Source organism: Schistocerca serialis, chromosome 2 (assembly GCF_023864345.2).
Source record: "Schistocerca serialis cubense isolate TAMUIC-IGC-003099 chromosome 2, iqSchSeri2.2, whole genome shotgun sequence".
Classification (NCBI taxonomy): domain Eukaryota; kingdom Metazoa; phylum Arthropoda; class Insecta; order Orthoptera; family Acrididae; genus Schistocerca; species Schistocerca serialis.
This window is the reverse complement of record NC_064639.1, coordinates 517,287,471-517,307,143: the sequence shown is the minus strand read 5'-3', so window position 1 is coordinate 517,307,143 and position 19,673 is coordinate 517,287,471. Positions and strand designations below refer to the sequence as shown.

The 19,673-nt window shown below is 40.4% G+C and overlaps 1 protein-coding gene across 1 annotated transcript in view; it reads right to left on the bottom strand.

Moving 5' to 3' along the window:
• LOC126457488 (phenoloxidase 2-like) overlaps nucleotides 1-19,673 on the bottom strand; it is a 294,687-nt gene that overhangs the window by 9,634 nt on the left and 265,380 nt on the right. The window contains exon 11 of the mRNA XM_050093788.1: nucleotides 4,191-4,414. Within this exon, the coding sequence (XP_049949745.1) occupies nucleotides 4,191-4,414 (224 nt within the window). The remainder of the gene's footprint in view (nucleotides 1-4,190; nucleotides 4,415-19,673) is intronic.

Genomic DNA, 19,673 nt, shown 5'->3' with positions numbered 1-19,673 from the left:
GAGGTGCCAACCCATCGGTTGCCTATGGCATGGGTAACCAGTGTAAACAATGTATAGGGGTAGCATTAATGTTTTGATGTTCTCGTTAGTTTTAGTCTGTAGAATGTAAGTTTTGTGAACAAGGTATTTTTACGCAGCCACAGGCCACGTCTGTTATATTTTGATTTGGGATGAATCTTACTGAAAGGAGGGAGGTATGCTGTACTAGTATTAGTCTTAGTCATAGAAAAGGGGTATTTTGCTAAAATTCAGTAAAGGCACGGTTGGGCGATGTCTGGGGCCGCTGGCAGTGTGTAGTAATAGTCAGCAGCCGGTAGGCCAGACAGGGGGAACATGGCATGGAGCTGCAATGGTGTTATTGCACGCACAGTGTGTTTTGAGTGGTGCAACAATGAGTCAGGAACTGCAGCATTGATTGAAGTTATTGCGATGTACGAGGTGAGGCAGTAGGCCAGAGCTAGGAGGGCGATGTGTAAATGGCTGATGTGTGGGCATTTACTCCTGCCATAGTTTTGTCTCTCTCTAACACTATGACAGAAGCTAGGGGACAAGCAGTATAAATAGATGGGCAATTTTAGCTAGAGGCAAATGTGTGCCAGGTCAGTAGAGAGTCTGATTGGACCAGTGCTGGTCTACGCTTATAGGGGCCAGTCTGGCAGGGATGTTGTAAATATTCCATGTAACCTGTTCTTTATTTCTATGTTTTCGTTTTGGCTGTATTCTGCCTCTGGGGATGCAACATCGGGGTGGGATGGAACAGCAACCAGGTACTTGGAGATTGCATGGTCGGTCTGAAGGAGAGCAGCGACAGCAGTCTGCAGCAGGTCCAGGACAGGCCACATTCGCTTCCCACCTGGCGTACTGGTGTCTGGGCAAGGCATACGCTGTGGGAGGTGCAGCAATGCTGAAACAGCATTGGAGAAGGCGGTGGGTGTTGCCATCTGGCAAGCACCACTAGCAGCAAGTTGCGGCATAGCATCCAGGAGGGTGCAGGTTTGAGTCTGATCCTGTCCTGGGAGCAGCGGTGGCCCGAGGGCCATGGGTGACCAGTACAACCACCTTTGTCCCACAGCCAGACAGAGCAGGCCAAACGGGGTGGAGTGCGGTGGGGACCAGGGACTGTAACAGTCTTCGGAATCGCGGACAGAATGGTGCCAGTCGCTACGCCTCCTTTTGTCTTTCCCTCTCTTTCCCTCTTTCCTGATGAAGCAACCATGGGTTGTGAAAGCTGGAATTTTGTATGTGTGTTTGTGTTTGTTAGTGTCTCTATCAACATACCAATGCTTTTATTTGGTAAGTTACATCATCTTTGTTTTTAGGTACAATTGTGGATATAGTAATAGAAGTAAGATTTATTGTATCCTGTACAAATATTTATTGCTGTTCACTCCTGCTTCATTACAGGCAGGTACTGTATGTGATTAAAATGTTGGGCTCTTTTAAGACAACTCACATTAAGTATCAATTCATATGTTCCAAAAGTATACATTTCTACTGTGACTTCTTCACCAGGATGTTTTCCATATAAATGAATAGTCACAAGTGACCAAAGCAGACTAATAGTACACAGTGACTTCTTAACCATACCAGGGTGCTGGTAACTTATACTAGAAATGGAGCCATATTGATACTACTGCTCTGAACTACAATTTCAAAACTACACACTAATTCATTAAAGAGAATTTATCCCAATGGTTCCCCACTCCATGACACAAGGAGTAACAACTTTGTATCTCTCCAAAACATTGGAAGAATGGGACCTCTCCACAAGTGCTGCCATACTTGCCAACAAAGGCCATCCTGGATAGCAGAGAAGCACAATTCATCACTGAACACAATACAACACCATTCATGAGCAGTCCATGCATTGTGGTCCCAGTGCCACACCAGAGCTATTTATGTTGTGGTGTTAATGGCTACCTATATGTGGATGGTAATTCCCCAATCTGGCTGCTGCTAGTCCCTGACCACTGGTGCATGATGACACAGAATATTGCAGAGAATCCGTTACTTTCTCTCAGATGACAGGCACAGATGTGAAGGTCGCATTGTGCTTGGTGCACAATATAGCAATCCTCCCTCATGCTAATCAGATCGGGTAGACTGGACCCTTGAAGATAGGTAAGTCTGCCCTCATGTTGTCATGCAAATCAGCATCAGGCTGCTATCACATCTGAATGCCCCACAAATGTGGACAATGCACTATTCAACAAGCCAACCCTTTGACACCCATGCCTCCATCTTTGCTATCCTCCCTGTTTACCTTTCCCCTGTTGCTTCATAACCTGGGTTGTGAGTAACTGAATCCACTTTCCCTTCTCCCCTTTTTTCCCCTCTCTCCTCCCTGACGAAGGAACAAACTTCCGAAAGCTAGGATACTTAAATTTTCTGTTCTGTTTTGTGTATCTACCAGCTGTACTGAGCTGAGGTAAGTACTGGCCAGCCCCTCTATCTCTTTGTTAGTATTTGTTTCAAATCTTTATATGAGATTTTCCATTAATCACTTTGATCTTATAGGCCAGTTGTCATATTATAAGATATGAATACATTCCCAAGATACAAAATATAGTTGACTTCATGCACCATGAGAAACAATTAACATGGAGGACAATGTCAACTATATTTTGTATCTTGGAAATATATTCATATCTTATAATATGACAACTGGTCTATAAGACCAGAAATATGTGATTTTGATGATGACATGTTACACGCAGGCCAGACATATTGTAATATTTCAGCATGCACATGAGAATTGCTAGAAAGCCAAAATCACAACTGTGTACAGCAAATGGATAATCAACTGTCAAATGGCGGAAATTTCTTTCAAAAACCAATAACAGTGTTTTGCATGAGTACATGGTGTCTCTGTGTTCTTCAGTGTGATCACACATCTGATGCTGTTCATACCCCTTATGTATGTTACCAGGCCTGGTAACAACACTAAACATGACCAGCACTAATGCACTCTGGTGGACATTCTACCTGTCACAGAAACTTGCAACTCTTATCATTTACATACCCACTGAGAGTGTCTTTGTGTACAAAGTTGCACTGACATCCAACCATGTCTCCTCAGTGCTTCACATTTTTTTTTTGTCAGGCCATGTATATTTGCAGCCTCAATGATGGAGCCAAGTATTCTTAGTCTTGATAGAAGGTGTCACACATATGCCTTTGTTGCAACTTATATTAAAAGGATTAGCTCTTTATTTGAGCCTTTTTTGTCAATGTTCAGCAGCAAAAAGAATAATAATAACAATAATGATGATAATGATGATGATGATGAAAATGATGAAGATGTCAATCACTGAGTATTATTTTCCATCTATAATTGCTTTTGTACAGTAGTGTATTCTGGTGAGCTGTTTATGCTATCACTTATTACTCCCTGAACAAACTAAAAATGTTCCAATAAACTGTCTTCACTGGAAGATATAGCAATATCCCATTTCAAAATTATGAAACTGAACTGTTTGCTAGTACTTACCTTTAGAAGTGAAAATATTTATTAGTGCCAATAGAGACTTATAAAAGTACATTACACTATCCTAACATTCAGAATTATAAGTTCCTTAGTGAGGGAGGAGAGAGTGATCTTGAGATCAGATTAAAAAGGAAGTGTAGGTCACTCAGACCCCAGGATAAGGACCCATAGGTGTTTCCAAAAGCTGCTATAGTGTCATGTATATCTATAAGTGTTTAATGGCAGTGCTAAATATTTCATCTCCTTAGGATAAGTAAGGACTGTAATTCTGTCTTATAATTTTGTAGTATTTGCTAGTCTGTTTTCTGTTTGATACAAATATCCCGTTTTGCTGCAGCTATTTCTGTCCACTTGCATGACTGAGTATATCATACTTTATCAAGTCTGTGACATTATCTTTCTTCCTCATAATAATAATGTAAATGACAGTCTGAGCACATTATAATTACTATTACTGTTTCATGAAGGTACTGTGGTCCACGGAATAGATGTTTTCATTATTTCAAGAAGTGTCTGTACCTAATTTATCTGAAAATCAGCAATTTATTTGTATCAAAATTATTTTATTTTTTATATAATTTTTATGTTTTCCAGATAATTTCTTCAGATTTGCTTCCTGCCGATGTAAATGTGATGGGTGCAAATACATTACTCATGTTATTATTTAATTGTGGTTTCTTACTGTTTGTTTGTCAATACGTACCCTGTCCATAGTGTAATCAGATACCATCACAAACAGATCTGCTGGAAGTCCATCAGTGTTGCCTTTTGGAATAAGCATGTGGTCTGGCCATCCACAACCACAATAGTTGAATTCAGCTTGATTTGCAGGATCAGGATTGGTTAAGTTACGGAATGTACGTTCGAATGGTATGGTGACAGAAGACTGGTTTGAACTTCTTTGAAATATATTACGGCCTGGTCTCACTGAAAAGATTTAAAACAAGTGTATGTATTGAAATTCTTTGGCTCCATATAAAGGAAGTTGCATTTATACTCCACATATCACCATTTTAGATTACTGTCTCTGTCAGTCCTGAACAAATATCATCTGGGTTCTGTACTATGTTTAGTCTCTTTAAAACTTGCTCACTATGTTCCTTCTATATCAGTTTAGTCTACATTTGAAAAATTTAAAAAATTATTAACATGAGAAATAATTATTTTTCTTTCTGTTGTCTCATCCTTAAAATTCCCAAGGCCCTTAGCATTTATATTCAGTACTGAAAGATACCAGATATGTACAAGCTATGCTTAGCATAAAAGGACTGGAAGAAATAAGAACATTTCACTGCAGGCCCTGCCACTAGATGCTGCTTTGGTGCTGTTAAAGTGAGTTTCCAAGACATAAAATAAAGTGGATAGTGTTTTAATTAAAATTGAGGTTTCAATGTTAGTTGAGAACCAGAAACATATTAATCATAGAATTTATTATAAAATGCAAGAGTGATATTGATCCTATGTAATTGAAGGAAAATACTAAAGTGAAGTACACACACACACACACACACACACACACACACACACACACATACAAAAAGGCATCTGACCATACCCATCCATAACAATCTCAAGCAAGATCTTCATGTTGATTTATATAAAACAGTTACCTAAGAACATACAATGATGAGCCAAAATATTAGGACTATGTTCTTGATAGTGTGTCAATCCAACTTGAGAACATAGCACAGCAGCAGTTCCACATGGCATAGATTCAACAAGTCTTTGGTAGGCTTCCAGAGGTATGTGGCATCAGGTGTCTATGAAAATCCCATAAATTACAGGCTGGTGGTTTTTGGCATGAAGTTGGCTACTGATAAGTGTGCCAGATGTTTTCCATTTGGTTCATATCAGGCAAATTTAGTGTCCAAGACATAAAAGTCAGTTCACTGTTACACACTTCAACCCTCTGTGACACAATTCTCGCCTTGTGAAACAAGTAGTTATCATGCTGGAAGTTACCACCCCTGTCAAGGTATACATCAAGCATGAAGGGATGTATGTGGTCCACAGTAATGTTCGCCTTTCACCAATATGTTGCAAATTTGACAATTATTTTTACCCACCTTCAACTTACTTTGTTTGTACATAATTCTTTCACATTTTTGTGCATTTGCTTTTCACCTAATTGCCCTAATCATTTACTGCCATCTCCTAGATTACTTTATTTGCCAAACACAGTATTTTACATTTTCTCCTATGACTTCCTCTTTCAGCTTATCTGATTTTCAAATTTTTTTCTCTTTTCATGACTTACCCCATCGATTTTTTTTCTTTGCCAAACATTTTTTTGTATCATACAGGCCACTTCTCTGGCGAGAAATTCTTGGCCAATCATTACCTCTACTTAACATTTGTCTGTTCTCACACTTTTTCATAGAAATTTTTCTGTTTTTTCCAATATTTTTCTTTGCTTTTCTTCCATTTTTCTTTCTTTTACCACCCTCTGCTTCTCTTTTTTGCCACTCTCATCATCTCTAACACTTCAAACATTCCTCTCTCACCATGATCAATCCCATGACATACTACATCCATTCTTTTCGAAAACATACTTTTGCACTACCAAAACTAAGGTCCCACATTCTGTTTCTTGAAACCTGCTTCTTCCTTTATGTTACACTCAAAGGCCTAACACTGAAAGTCTCTGTTTTTGGATGTAATTCTACTCTACACCAGCCTCTTTTACAGTTTCAAACACAGCAATCTCCTGTACTTACGCAACTAATTTGTGACCTATATGCCTTCTCTGCCAATTTCTACTCCACCAGACTTCTCTCCTTGCACACAATCCTGCAGTTACCTGTCACTCATGTTTGCTTGGATGATATCTGCCAAGCCAACTTCAAACAGCAACAATATGCCAGACTTCACCTCCAAAAGCTATCCCACCTTCTTCTAAGCAATCTCAACAGTGGTGTTTCTCTTCCTGTCTCTCTGCAATTCCCTAAACAGTCGCACCATCAACCACCACTCCTCTCCTACAAACTGAGCTTGGCCAACCGCCTTAACTTCCCCAAGTCTACACCACTGCTTCCCAGACCAGTCATAATTCATAATCACAAGAAACAGTCACAACAGTACAATGTTCTCAACCCCTCATCTAAAGCACTCTCTCCTCCCGAATTATCTGTGTTATGTAAAGGTCTCACTTAAACCTGCATTTAAACATGATGCTTTGGAGAATGACCTATTTTCTTTCACATGTTATGTCAACTGGAAACATCACTTTGCAGTCCAATCCCAAAACCTTCCAACAGCAAATGTGGCATTGAACACTGCCTTGAACAGTTCTGACCATGATCCCAACTTGGACCATCACCATTACCTCAAAATCATCCTTTAGAAGCCTTCTAAGAATTTCCCATACCCAGCACTGCTTTACAATCCTTTCTCAGGTCCCTACAGCATGACCCTAATCTGTCCTCTGCAGTACTCCTGTCTTTTCATTTCCTTAAAGCTGATGACCTCATCATCATCCTCCCAGCACTGTGATACTTGACTGACAGGAGTATGTAAATGAAGGTCTACATCAGCTGTCTGACACCTGTACATGCAGCATCTACCATCAATACCCCACCATTATGATTTGAGTTGACCTGTAGTTCCTCCTTGAAACCTCAAGCCCCTTCCAAGGCCTTACACCTCAGTCCATAGAACTTCCCACCCCACCCAAACCTTGCACCTCCACCTTCTTCCTAAGATCCACAAACCCAATCATCCTGGCTGTCCTATTGTTGTTGACTTCAAAGCATCCACTGAATGTTTGTCTGCCTCAGTTGATCAACACCTGCAACCCATAGTACAAAGACTCCCCTCCTGCATCAAAGATACCAACCACTTCCTAGATCGTCTGAAATCTGTGCCCGTCCCACTCGCACCACACACCTTGCTTGTCACCACTGATGCCACCTCTCTCTATACCAACGTCCCCCATGTACATGGTCTGTCTGGTGCTGATCATTTCCTCAGCGAGTGCTCACCTGATTCCAAACTTTATACGTACCAACAACTACTTCATCTTTGAGTGGTAGACATACAAACAGATCACAGGTACGGCCATGGGAACTGGGATGGCTCCTTCTTATGCAAACCTTTTCTTGGGTCACATGGAGGGGGCTCTCCTGTGATCCATATGCCTTCAGCCTCTGGTTTGGTTTAGATACACTGATGACATCTTTTCCATATGGAATTTTGGTGAGGCTGCCTTGTTAAAATTCCTGCATTCTCCCAGTTAAATTTCACATGGGCCTATTCTGGATCCCGTGCCACTCTCCATGATGTTGATCTCATCCTCACTGAAGGTCAGCTATCTCTTCCATGTCAAATGTTTCCTCTGATACAGCCTCCGAGGTGAATGCATTTCTTCAGATGCAGACTCTTCACACCAGTACACCACCATTCTCACCTCAGCCTTCACTGGGCATAATTACTGCACCATCCTAGTTCAAAAGAAGATTTCCTGGGCCATCACATCCAGTCCTGGTACTGCTGATCCATCCAAAAAACAACAGAAGAGTACACCACTTTTTGCTCAGTATTATCACAGTCTTGAAATTACGAGGGCTATCCACAAAGTACATTATGTTTTCGTTTGTGTCCGTTAGGGGTGGGGCTAGCGCGGCCATCTTGGTGTCATGGCATTCCGCCGCTCAGTCGGCATCCTGCCGTGCTAGTGAGAGGTTCGTGCTGTACTCCGTTGAGTTACTGTGACAGTTTGAAATGTCAGCGTTAATTGAAAATGCCGCGAAGTGTGAAGTGCGTGCTGTAATAAGGTTTCTGACTGCAAAAAACTGTACACCAATAGAAATCTATCGGCAGCTTTGTGAAGTGTATGGGGACAACATAATCACTGAAGGTGGAGTGCATCAATGGGTCATAAAATTTAAAAATGCCCGAACTAACGTTCACGTCGAAGAGCGAAGAGGAAGACCCAGCATAGTGACTGCCGAACTTGTTGAAAAAGTCGATGCCGCGGTCCGTGAAAACCGTAATTTCACAATAACGAAACTCTCTGTGAGTTTTCCACAAATTTCACGAAGTTTGTTGCATGAAATCATTACTGAAAAGCTTGGTTACCACAAGTTTTGTGCAAGATGGATACCAAAAATCTTGACAAAGATTCACAAAAATCAGCGAATGGCTGCAGCGTTAATGTTTTTGGATGCTTACGAGAAAGATGGCGACTCATTACTCGATCACATCATTACTGGTGATGAAACATGGGTTAAGCATGTGAACTGCGAGACAAAATTGCAGTCAATGCAGTGGGGGCACACAAATTCCCCCCAAAAACCCAAGAAATGCATGCAGACAATGTCGGCAAGGAAGGTGATAGCGACTGTCTTTTGGGACAGAAAAGGTGTGATTGTTGTGGATTTCCTGAAAAGAGGCACTACAATAAACTCTCAAAGGTATTGCCAAACTCTGCACAACCTCAGAAGAGCAATACAAAACAAGCGCAGGGGAAAGTTGGGCTCAAAGATCTTGCTGATTCACGACAACGCCCGGGCCCACACGGCAAATGCCACTCGTGAAGTTCTCGAATCTTTTAAGTGGGAGTTGTTTCCTCATCCGCCATACAGTCCTGACCTGGCACCGAGCGACTTCCACTTATTCGCAGCAATGAAGAAGTGGTTGGCTATGCAGCATTTTGATGACAACGCACAGCTTCAAGAAGAGGTAACCACGTGGTTGAAGGTGCATGCGGCCGAATTTTACGACGAAGGAATTTCCAAGCTCGTCCATCACTATGATAAGTGCCTTAATTTAAATGGCAACTGTGTAGAAAAGTAGTATTTAAGTGTGGCTTTTATCTGTATATAATAAAAAATTTCCAATACTTTATTTATTTTTAATTCCAAAATGTAATGTACTTTGTGGATAGCCCTCATATTAATCAAATGAGGCCCATTCTGTCACAGATTTTGCCCACCAAACGTAGAATATCTTTTTGTCACCTTCCAATCTCTCCAATACCTTTGTCAGACCCTATGCTCCTTCTGCACCCATCTCCCTACCTTATGGCTCCTACCCCTGTGGCCATCCCCGCTGCAAGACCTGCCCTATGAACCCTCCTGCCACCACTAATAGTAGCCCTGTAATTGGCAAAACATATACTATGAAAGGGACAGCCACCCGTGAAATGACACATTTTATATACCAGCTATTAAATAAACACTGTTCAGCCTTTTACATGAGTATGGCTCCAGCAATTTATTAGTTAGGATGAATAGGGACAGCTAGAGGGTGTATACTGGCAACACACAAGATCTTGTTGCAGAGAATGCTCTAAACCTCAGGCCCCTCACAAGGCCTAACACCTCAATCCACAGAACTTTTCTAAAGTGTGACCATTGTGACCCTGATGCCTGTTTCACTACACATGTTATCTGGACTTCCCTCAGACACGTGTTCCTCAGAACTCTGCAGGTGGAAACTGGCGCTACAACATGTCCTCAATTCTCACCACCGATCTTGCCTTAATTTAGGTTAATTTCTTTGGTCTCAGAATTTCTTACCAGTAACTATTCCTTTCCTCTGTTTTAGTTTCCTACATCTTTCATTTTCTGATCTGTCTATTTTTCACCATCCCCCTCCCACCTCTAACACATATAATGCAACTTAGCTTTTCATTCTTATTAAATCATGCACAATGTTTTAGCATTAATGTCCATCTTCCATATTACCCTTTCTTGCACCTTTAAGCTCTCAGGTTTCCAAATCCTACTCAGAGCAGCCCCCAACAATCAGATTTTGTTTCATTCTCATCCTGTCTGGTAAGTCTCCCCTGATCTTGGATTCTGATTGGCTTTTCCAAACTCTGTCCCTTTTCCTAAATCTCACCAGTCCTTTTTCTTCGCCCCTCTTCCTCCCCCTTCAACATTTCTGCCAGAAGAAGGAGCCAGTGGCTACGAAAGATTGCATACGTAATACCTTTTGTATGTGTGTTTTTCTGCCACTGTTTGGTGAGTAGAATTTTTATCTGTTGTTGTTGTTGTTGTTGTGGTCTTCAGTCCTGAGACTGGTTTGATGCAGCTCTCCATGCTACTCTATCCTGTGCAAGCTTCTTCATCTCCCAGTACCTACTGCAACCTACATCCTTCTGAATCTGCTCGGTGTATTCATCTCTTGGTCTCCCTCTACTATTTTTACCCTCCACGCTGCCCTCCAATGCTAAATTGGTGATCCCTTGATGCCTCAGAACATATCCTACCAGTAGATCCCTTCTTCTAGTCAAGTTGTGCCACAAACTTCTCTTCTCCCCAATCCTATTCAGTACCTCCTCATTAGTCATGTGTTCTACCCATCTAATCTTCAGCATTCTTCTGTAGCACCACATTTCGAAAACTTCTATTCTCTTCTTGTCCAAACTATTTATCGTCCATGTTTCACTTCCATACATGGCTACACTCCATACAAATACTTTCAGAAATGACTTCCTGACACTTAAATCTATACTCGATGTTAACAAATTTCTCTTCTTCAGAAACGCTTTCCTTGCCATTGCCAGTCTACATTTTATATCCTCTCTACTTTGACCATCATCAGTTATTTTGCTCCCCAAATAGCAAAACTCCTTTACTACTTTAAGTGTCTCATTTCCTTATCTAATACCCTCAGCATCTCCCGACTTAATTCAACTACATTCCATTATCCTCGTTTTGCTTTTGTTTATGTTCATCTTATATCCTCCTTTCAAGACGCTATCCATTCCGTTCAACTGCTCTTCCAAGTCCTTTACTGTCTCTGACAGAATTACAATGTCATCGGCGAACCTCAAGGTTTTTATTTCTTCTCCATGGATTTTAATACCTACTCTGAATTTTTCTTTTGTTTCTTTCACTGCTTGCTCAATATACAGATTGAATAACATCGGGGAGAGGCTACAACCCTGTCTCACTCCCTTCCCAACCACTGCTTCCCTTTCATGCCCCTCAACTCTTATAACTGCCATTTGGTTTCTGTACAAATTGTAAATAGCCTTTCACTCCCTGTATTTTGCCTCTGCCACCTTCAGAATCTGAAAGAGAGTATTCCAGTCAACATCGTCAAAAGCTTTCTCTAAGACTACAAATGCTAGAAATGTAGGTTTGCCTTTCCTTAATCTAGCTTCTAAGATAAGTCATAGGGTCAGTATTGGCTCACGTGTTCCAATATTTCTGCGGAATCCAAACTGATCTTCCCCGAGGTCAGCTTCTACTAGTTTTTCCATTCGTCTGTAAGGAATTCACGTTAGTATTTTGCAACCGTGACTTATTAAACTGATAGTTCAGTAATTTTCACATCTGTCAACACCTGCTTTCTTTGGGATTGGAATTATTATATTCTTCTTGAAGTCTGAGGGTATTTCGCCTGTCTCATACATCTTTCTCACCAGATGGTAGAGTTTTGTCAGGGCTGGCTCTCCCAAGGCTGTCAGTAGTTCTAATGGAATGTTATCTACTCCCGGGGCCTTGTTTCGACTCAGGTCTTTCAGTGCTCTGTCAGACTCTTCACGCAGTATCATATCTCCCATTTCATCTTCATCTACATCCTCTTCCATTTCCATAATATTGTCCTCAAATACATCGCCCTTGAATAGACCCTCTATATACTCCTTCCACCTTTCTGCTTTCCATTCTTTGCTTAGAACTTGGTTTCCATCTGAGCTCTTGATATTCATAAAAGTGGTTCTCTTTTCTCCAAAGGTCTCTTTAATTTTCCAGTAGGCAGTATCTATCTTACCCCTAGTGAGATAAGCCTCGGATGGAATATAACAATATTATGAAAAACTCACCATATAGTGGAGATGCTGAGTTGCAGATAGGCACAACAAAAACACTGTCACAAATAAAGCATTCAGCTAGTAAGGTCTTCATCAAAAATGGATGACACACACACACACACACACACACATATATATATATATATATATATCACATCCTGTTGCTTGCAGTGTGGTTTCAGTTGCTTGAGAGTGTAGTTGTGTTTGTGAGCTGTGTTTGTGCATATATATATATATATATATGCACAAACACAGCTCACAAACACAACTACACTCTCAAGCAACTGAAACCACACTGCAAGCAGCAGCACCAGTGCATGATGGGAGTGGCAACTGGGTGTGGTAAGGAGGAGGTTGGGTAGGGAGGGGGAGGGATAGTAGGGTAGGTGTGGCAGACAGTGAAGTACTGATGGGGAACTCGCAGGGAGGAGGTGGAGAGAGGGTAGGGCAGCTATGTGCAGTTGGGAGGCTAGACAAAGGGCAGGGGAGAGCTGAGGTATTCTGCCGTCCACCAAACCTACACAAAATACTCATTCATCCCTAGACAACACCCACCCCTTGCCTCATGGCTCAGACCCCTGTAATAGACCTAGATGCAGGAACTGTCCCATACATCCTCCCACCACCACCTACTCCAGTCTGGTCACAAACATCACCTATCCCATCAAAGGCAGTGCTACCTGTGAAACCAGTCATGTGATCTTGAAGCTAAGTTGCAACCACTGTGCTGCCTTCTATGTGGGCATGACAAGCAACAAGCTGACTGTCTGCATGAATGGCCACCGACAAATGGTTACCCAGAAACAAGTGGACCACCCTGTTGCTGAGCATGCTGCCAAACATGACATCCTTCATTTCAATGACTGCTTCACAGTCTATGGATCCTTCCCACCAACACTAGCTTTTCTGAACTGTGCACGTGGGAACTTTCCCTGCAATATATCCTATGTACCCTAACCCTCCTGTCCTCAACCTTCATTAGTCACTGTCCTCACCCATCCATCCCCTTCCCTGTTCCCATTCCAGCACTACATGTTCCTCATCCACCATCACACACAGTCTTTTTACTTCTCTCCTTTTCCACCAACAGTCCCCCCCCCCCCCCCCCACCATTTGTCTAACCTCCCAATTACACATAGCTGCCCTACCTTCTCTCGACCTCATCCCTGCTTGCTCCCCAGCAGCTCTTCACTGTCCACCACCCCTGCCTTACTATCCCTCCCCCTCTCTACCCCAGCCTCCTGCTTACCCCACCCAGTCGCATCACGCACTGGTGCTGGTGTTCGCAGTGTGGCTTCAGTTGCCTGAGGAGACTGCAGTCATGTGTGTGTGTGTGTGTGTGTGTGTGTGTGTGTGTGTGTGTGTGTGTGTGTGTGTGGTGTCTGTCAACTATTTTTGACTAAGGTCTTACTGGCCAAAAGCTTTATTTGTGACAGTCTTTTTGTTGTGCCTATTTGTGGCTCAGCGTCTCTGCTATATGGTGAGTAGCAACTTTCCTTTCCATAATTAAATATCTTGAAATATTTTGTAATGCAGCTTCTTCTGGAACATGCTATCTGCTTCTATTGACTCATGTCATCTTGTGCAATAGTGCTTGACTCTTAATAGGTCATCTTCAGATCATTTCCATAGTAACTGAATCAGTTACATATAATTCTGAATATAGTAACTTGTGCCATTTTGTACATTATAATGGTGTATAAAATGAAGCTAGTCAACAGTTACAGGATGACAGTTTATGGGTTTAACCAACATGTAAAAGAACTGAAGGTTTCTTTTTAAAAACAAAAACTAGTCATAAGAAAAATGAATTGCTGAAACCAAAACTGTCCAAAAGACATAACAGGAAATTTTATATCCACTTCTGCCTTGACTGCCATAAAACCTTACATATATTTAAAGAAAGAAATATTGAGAGAAAAACTGTCAACTGGTAGACATAAACTTGATGATTCACAGTGTATTATGTGGTGAAACTACTTCATACTAGTGTTAGTCACTTTTTTCCCTTTCTTATAGGACATGAAACATAAGTAAGACAATTGCCTTTAAGCTTAAATATGGTGTTTCACCATGCTGTGTCTTATATTGTTATTATTGCCCCTATGTGAAACACATTAAACATGCATTAGAATAGTTTTCATTACATCTGAAATATTGATTCTGTAATTTAATCACTAGTATTTGGCCTTTAAAGTATTGCAGTTTTCATGCAGTTCACATTCAGATTCACAGAGAATCTATGTAACTGTCCCATCCTTGTCAAACTAGACCTGTAGGTGTAAGTGCCTGTACATATCAATTATATTTTGTTGTTGTTCTTAAATAGTAATACCAGGACATGTCCAATATCCTTATAAAACTGATCTACAGATGAAAAAAACTACTACTACTGCTACTACTAGTGTATACTGATGACCAAAAATGAGAAATTTTTGTTACCAGTTCACAGTGGTAAATGTTATTAGTCAATTATCATCTTTCAGGAATCCAAAAGGACTGAATCATAAAATTCACCATCTAACAAATTCACCTTTAGTTAATTGCTTTTTACACAACATTTAAAACCGATTAATCAAATTACTGAATACAGTATTCATGAGTAGGTATATTTTTGCACAATATTTGTTACACTGAAGCTCAATTTTAAATCTAGTACCCTACTTGTATTATCAGCAATGAAAAACAACAGTATTCTGTTTAATTCAGTGTTAATCATTTGGTTAGTTATTTGATGTATCATGCATCATAAATATGACCTTCTGCTGTGGTGTGAAACAAGTAAGTTTTACAATTATGAAACACTTTCTAAGCGAAATAATAGCACATGCTGACCATTTACATGAGTATCCTAAGCTACCTCCCACTCGCTTTTTTAATTCAGTGATTAATACTTAACTGTGTCTGATCTCTTTCTCTCTCTTAAACACACACACCCATCCACACACACACACAGACACACACACACACACACACACACACACACACACACACACACACACACATACACACAAATCATATATTATATTACTACACATTAAAAATTCGTCTATAGAATAGGAGATGATGTCAAGCAGGTATATACAAGTTTGTGTTTGTAGTTAATTATATTATCTATTAATTTCTTTACACCCTGTTTAATAATTCACATGCATGAATACCTCACTTCCCAGTCCTCAACAATTGGTCTTCCCTTCTCATCCTGTCCAGTAAGTCTCCCCTAACCTAGGGTTCTGAGTGACTTTTCAGAACTCTTCCCATTTCCTAAACCTCACCAGTCCTTTTATTTCACCCTCTTCCTTCCCCTTCAACCCTTCACCCAGAAGAAGGAGGTACTGGCTCCAAAAGCTTGCAAATTTAAATACCTTTATATGTGTATTCTCCTACTACCATTTGGTAGGTAGATTTTTTTAAAATACATCCAATTACATTATATTTTCAAAAATTAATTATTTTCATTGATATATCATTCCTTTCTTTGCCATGGTAAAGCTAAGTGATGGATGGTATAAGTCATACCTCCCTCCAGTACCATATTATATGAATAAATTTCATTGCTGTTTTCAAACTGAAATTGGTTGATGATAACAAACACAAAGGAGTAAAAGTACTGTGATGCTGTTGTTGGTATGCCCAATGGAATGAAACCACAATGATTTTTGGTATGGGTTCAATGCTGTGTATGATATGTAACCCTCTGATATTTGATACCAATCACTTTATTTAATAAGATTTGTTTCAGCCATCTTTTCTTGATGTTTGGCGACATGGACCTGCTAGGCAGTTCCATCCAATCACACTCTAGCAACCTTCATAGAACTTCATCTCTTTATCTCTTTATGTGTGGATGGGTGCTAAAAGAGAACTTCAATTTTCCTCCAAGCTACTTGAATAACATAAATAACTGAACTTTAAACTTTCTATATTCACACCTTCTTTTAAAACAACACAATCTCATATACTCCCATAGTGCTCAGAGCCATTTGAGCCAATCTCATATACTAAGTGTGTTGACAGGATATCTTATACCTAAGTGACTAGTGCAAGAGCAACACAAGAAGTATATTTTACATAAGACAATTCAACATCATTTGTCATTGCTTCAACTTTGGCTATGGCCTCTCCTCATTTTTTCCCTGTTTTCTAAACACCTTCAAAGTATGACACCAAGTAACAAGCAGCCCCAAAGCAGCATGTGGAGACACCCATTCACCATCCTGCATTGTAAAAGTGATGGGTTCAAGCCATTTTTCCATCAGCACATATCATAATAGTATCTCCCACAACGGGGTGTCCCCATTGGTCACAAATAACTTTCATCACCGAGAAAGCTTGGAAGTGGGGCATGCCATCCTGAGACTCTTATGTCACACTTCACATCCCCCCTACTAAAAGCTGCTGGTTGCTGGAGGTTATTCCTTAGGTTATTTGGAACAAAAAATGTAAATTCAGTAACTTGATCAGATCCATAATTAAGGATCTACAAAGAGTTCCAAAACATGCCACGGTGTATGGAGTGCTACACTTATGTTCACAGGACACACGATCAGTCTTAGGTAGACAAGTGCAGTGGATGGTACATTTGCATAACAACCAGGTTGTTGATATTGCAGTCACTGTTTACTGTTGCTATCTCCTGTCTCCTGTACACAGTATACTTTGTGATGCATTACAAGTTTTCATTGCTGGAGTATAGAGAGATGGTGTACATTTTGGGCTTCTGTGATGGTAATGTCAAAGCTGCTGTTGCTGAATATCACTGTTTTATTCTAATTGTAGGATTCCAAGTGCCCAAAACATTCAGTGGAACATATAGAACATTGATAGAAATTGGTACTCTTCCCAGTATTTGTATTCACTCTGAAAGACATTGTGATGTTCAGGAAGAGGAAAACATTCTTAATTCAGTAGAGTGCAGTCCTCATTTAAGTACAAGATGCCTAGTTACCTGATTGAATGTTTCACAATCTAAGGCATGTAGGATTCTTCATGAGAATGGATTGTATCCTTTTCATGTGCACAAAGTTCACCTTTTAGAGCCACATGATTGTACCAACCAATTGCACTTTTGTAACTGGTTAAATGGAAACCAGCAGCTCTATTGGTTCAGAATGTTCAGTGATGAGTCAACCTTTACAACAGATGGCATCAGCAACATGTATAACATGCATGTCTGGGCAGACTGTTTGCTACTGCTGAACCCAATAGAACAATTTTGCTTAAAGAAATTTTCACTGGGCTCTCCATTCTAAATCTTTTCTCACACATTCACATTTAAGGAGATTCACATTTCCTAAAACAATCTTATGTAAATAGACTAACTTCACCACTGAGTTCAGAAACAAGAATAAAGCAATTAAACTATTCTGCTTAATTTGACAAATGAATTATTTGAAAAATTCAAAATATTTGAACTGCAACATCTTTGAACAATGCAATGTTAACTTATATTAATTTTGTAGGAAAGTTCTAGTATAATGCAACTGGAAGAATTTCTGCTCCTTTTGACCAATACCTCCAACTAATTGTCTGAAACCTAGCTTCCAATATCAAAGATACTAACCACTTCCTTCACCAAGTCTCCACTATTTCCACTCCTTTAGCTTCAGGAACCATACTCATCACTGTGTATGACACCTTCCTTTACACCAACATCCCTCTTGCCCATGGCCTTTTTGCAATAGAGCCCTACCTCTCCCAATGTTCTTCAGACTCCAAACCAACTATCTCATTTCTTATACACCCTATCAACTATCTCCTGGCATACGACTACTTTTCCTTTGAAGGGAAGGAATAAAAACAAATCCTCAGGACAGCCATGGGGATCCACATGGCACCCTCCTATGCCAACCTGTTCATGGGCCAACAAAGGGGAACGTTCCTAGCCTCCCAAAAATCCCATTCCCTAGATTGTTACAGATTCATTGATAATATCTTCATGATCAGGACATCATATCCTCATAACTTCACAACCTCAATACCTTCTCCACTATCCACTTCTCCTAGTCTTCACTAACCTAATGTGCCACCGTCCTGGACATTGACTTCTATTACTCCGATGGCTCCATCCACACCTCCGTCCACATTAAATTCACTAATCACCAACAGCGCCTGCATTTCAGCATCTGCTATTCCTTCCATACAGAAGTTTGGTCATATATGGGTAACATATCTGCATTGAAGAGAACTCCTACTCAGTATACTGAAAATCTCATGAAGGCCTTCAGAGACAGACATTACCAACCAAATCTAGTCCACAAATGGATTTCCTGTACCATATCCTTGCACACCCCAATCCTCCCACCACCACCAAGAATAAATTAAAATGAAAGATCTCCCTTGTCAAACAATACACCCTGGACTGGAACAACTGAATTGAATCCTTTGATTATGTACCATCATTCCCTGGAGTGGGGTTATCTTACCCCAGTAACTCCCCCTTCCTAAAATAGTGTTCCATTTTCCACCTAACCAACACAACATCCTAGTCAATCTCTATGCCACTGCCACTCCCAACTGCTTGTCACAGGGATGATATTCCTGTGGAAAACCCAGGTGCAAGACCTATACAATCCACCCACCTAGCACTTCCAGCTCCAGTCCTGTGACAGGGTTATCATTTTCATTTATTACCTATTTCAGACTCTTTAATTAAAACACAAAGGACCATGTGAAATAACAATTTAACAATACATACACTTTGGCCATCCGATATGCAACTGAAGATACAAAGATTACAGGGTTCCCAAGAGAGCTGCTCTCTCCCTGTGTTCATTGTTGTTTGTGGGCACTTCCAAATATCATTTTTTGAAGAGTGGTTACCATAATATATTCAATATTGTAATTGTGACTCCAGATGTTTTAGAAGCACAAAAGATATATAAAGCATTCTGCAAGGCCATGCAGCATTGTAGCTGGTGGCAGCTTGCTAAAGATTTGCAAAAATGTAAGTACAATAATTTCATCCTCATTTTCTTACAGAGAAGTACTTTTATGACATTCATTAAATAGGTTAGATAGTCCAGAGACCAGATAGTCATGACCGGATAGTTGAAAGTCTACTCAATTTGATTGTACCAAATACAACAGAATCAACTTCACTAAGACCATTTAATACTTGAATTACATACCTTAATTTTAAGCTGTGAACCATGTGGAATGGTGTTGTGTATGATGGCAACATAACCATGAATGGATGAAGAATCAAACAACACACCATATTTGAGATCTCATAGGCCATGTCACTATGTGGAGAGTAAGGCTGTGTCAAACAGAAAGCGGGCTGCCCATACACTCTGTTGCCCAGTGCGGTCAGTTGTGGTAAAACAAGAGTGTGGGCAGGATGCAGTGATCTAGTTGTTGAATGGTGCTCATAGTGAGCACATTAGCTGCTGTCCAGTAAACATGAACAGCAGTACTCAA